The sequence below is a fragment of the Oxyura jamaicensis genome, chromosome 1 (assembly GCF_011077185.1).
Source record: "Oxyura jamaicensis isolate SHBP4307 breed ruddy duck chromosome 1, BPBGC_Ojam_1.0, whole genome shotgun sequence".
Classification (NCBI taxonomy): Eukaryota; Metazoa; Chordata; class Aves; order Anseriformes; family Anatidae; genus Oxyura; species Oxyura jamaicensis.
Window position 1 is genome coordinate 76,983,730 of NC_048893.1, and position 2,908 is coordinate 76,986,637.

The following is a 2,908-nucleotide window of genomic DNA, read 5'->3' on the forward strand; positions in this document are numbered from 1 at the left end:
CCTAATCCAAAACATAGCACCCTACCAGCTACTAGGAGGAAAAATAATTGTCCTAACTGAAACCAGGACAGGATGGCACTTTGTTTCTAAGAGTGACTGGGGAGGAATGAGCAAAAGTCTACAAGACAGGGAGAGTGGAACTGCTGTATCTCCTCCTCATTTTATTTTGTGTAACTCCAACAACATCTAATGTTGCTATGGTGATCTCTCAGGTGGCAGGGTTGTGGCAGCTGGCTACACACAGGTAATAAACAGGAAAACCTTTTAGTGACTTTTCATGTTCCCAACCTCCTTGTTCCCTCTTCTGCATTTGTCTGAGCATCTTATTTCTGCCCACGCTTACCAGTAAGAGAGGAGAGGATGTTTGGAATTCATCTTCTCTAGAGTCAGCTAATGAATTGTGTTGTGCCAGCAACCAGGCAGTGGTGACATCATTACTTCTGCGCTGTAATGTGTGAAACTCTCTGTAAGGGAGACTAGGGATCTGGAACAGAATTTTCTTCACTGTGGTAGAGATGGATCGTGAAGGTTTGCATGGACTGCCTGTGAGTACTATATGAAAACGGACCTAACTAGGAAATGGGGAATTACAATAAAGTGCTATCTCCTGAGCAGTTTTATATTCTGCCAGAATCTGTTGTTGAGTGTAAGTTTAGATATGCCTAAAGGGAGTATACATATGCTATACACATAATGTTTGTGATATGTGTAATGTGTGGAACAGATTATGTGATGATAATTTCATGAAATAAAGAAGGATGGAGTATGCATGCAAAAATGATTTATTAAAGGATATGGTGACTGAAAGCTACTTTGTGGGAAACTGAGATGTGAAGAGAAGCAATGAAAAACAAGAATTTGGGAGAAGTTGGGGTATTTAACAATATGCACATATGTCTAAAGCCTTCAAGTTATTCATGTTGTGTTAACAAATGACAAAATTGCCATACAGTTTGCTTGGTTAACTTTGAATTCAGGACTACTGGTGCATGTAATTGAAGGGGAGGTAGGAAGAGAAAAAAACCTTTAACTGGTACCTGTCAAGATTTGCTTGTATAACCGCCTATGGGATCCATAAATAGCTGGAATTAAATTAGGGATTCACTGATTTGAATCAGTGTGACCATATTTATTTCCTTGAATGTATTTTCCTATTTTTGAAGTGCTGGCGTCACTTTAATGAATGACACAGTAGAGAGTTCTGTGAAGGGTTTTAAGATACAATATTGAGCTAGAAAGGGTGCTTTTTAACAATTTTGTGTTCAACACAGATTCTGCAGAATTGTTGTCCACAGTAGGGTGGGATGGTGGTGTTAGAATGGAAGCCGTTTCATGCTGGAAGGTTTTGTATAGTGAAGATTAGGTGGCAGAGATTGTCCACAGTAGTAGCTGAGTAGAACATAGGCAATTTTAATGATTATGGTTGTTGATTTCCTTCTGCAGTGTCACAGCAGAAGGAAATATGTAAAGTATGTAAAGAAATATGTAAAGAATATGTTCAGTCACATATTCGTCTCATAATAGATTAAAATACACATCAACTGTTAGCCATCCATAGAGTTTATCCTCTCTAATCCCTGTTATTTGCCAAATCATCTCTGTCCAGCCCTGCCTTCTTGCCCTCATACTACTTTGAGGAGCTTTGTCTTGTTCTAGCTGGAACCAGTCTCTTTCTACTCCTGCACACAGTCACCTGTTTCCCTTCCCTGACCATCTTTTCTCCACAGCTCATCCTTTTTTATGTCCCAAACTGTCATGTGATCCTTGTTCCCAATTCTCAATCCCATTTTAAAATGCTAATGTGGTATCCTATATAGTCTGTTTACACATAAACCAAAAGACAGCATTGGCATGCACGTCCATACCCACGTGTCAGATAGGTAGCTATCCCATGGTGCTGGATAAGGTCACTGTCTTTAGACACTCTCATTTGTTTACAGTCAGAAGAGCTCAGTGTGATTTAATCTGATCTGCAGAGTACAAGTTTATAAGTCATACGTATCCCCAGTTAATCTCCAATTTTTGCTCTGCTCATCTAATGCTTTAAAGTGCTTGTGTTTAGTCAGACCCTAGGCCTGGCTTCTCCTTGGACTTTAGGGTTTTTGATTCATGACACTCATGTGTTTCCCTTTCAGATTATAAACAATTACCTGGATGGGACCCAAGGAGGGGCTGTGGACTCTGTGAGTGGCATGCACTTCAGGGACAGCAAGAGAAAGGTTGACTATGTTTTAGCCTACCACTACCGAAAACGCCTTGTCCAACACCAGCATGGGACCAGCCCACCAGAGCCAATGAACAGGGCAGACTCCATGGCTGTTTTTTCAAATGGAGAGACCAAGAAGGGTTGCCTAGAGCTGCAGCCAGACCATGGCCAGCACATCCCGCAGGAGTCGCTGGGGGCTCAGGTGATTGAGCTGGGCCCACTGGATGCCCTGGAGGAAGAGAAGCGGCTGCAGAGGGAGGAGTATGAACGCAACCTGGTGGCAGCAGGGCTAGAGATTGAGAAAGACGCTGAGGTAAGAGTGGGAAAACTGTGTTTCCTGCACAGCACTGGGTACATGGTGGGGCTAATGGATGTCTTGTTGCAGGAGATGACTACGCAGAGGATGTAAGCATGGGCAGGCCATGGTGGTGGGGCAGTGTACTGGGTCTGGCTGGGATGTTAACTTTCCCTGCAGCAGCCCAGTGCTGCGCTCTGCACTTGTAGCTAGAATACCAGTGGTATCACACCGGTGTTGTGTCTGCTGCTGAGCAGTGCTGGCACAGCATCAGGACTCTCTCTGACCCTCCTAGGGGGTGGGCAAAAAAGTGAGAAAGAAACATCACCAGGGCAGCTGACCTAAACCAACCAAAGGGATATTCCATACCATATGATGTCACACTCAGCAATAAAAGGTGGGAAAAG

At 43.3% G+C, this 2,908-nt stretch overlaps 1 protein-coding gene across 4 annotated transcripts in view; it reads left to right on the plus strand.

Annotated features, from left to right (window-relative positions):
• LOC118157675 (anoctamin-2-like) overlaps positions 1-2,908 on the plus strand; it is a 17,647-nt gene that overhangs the window by 13,621 nt on the left and 1,118 nt on the right. For 3 of the 4 annotated variants that reach the window (XM_035312110.1, XM_035312118.1, XM_035312101.1), the window contains one exon: positions 2,136-2,639. In XM_035312110.1, the coding sequence (XP_035168001.1) occupies positions 2,136-2,615 (480 nt within the window). In that variant the 3' untranslated portion in view covers positions 2,616-2,639. Of the gene's footprint in view, positions 1-414; positions 546-2,135; positions 2,640-2,908 lie in introns of those variants that run through there. The other variant, XR_004746701.1, reaches the window with a different exon arrangement.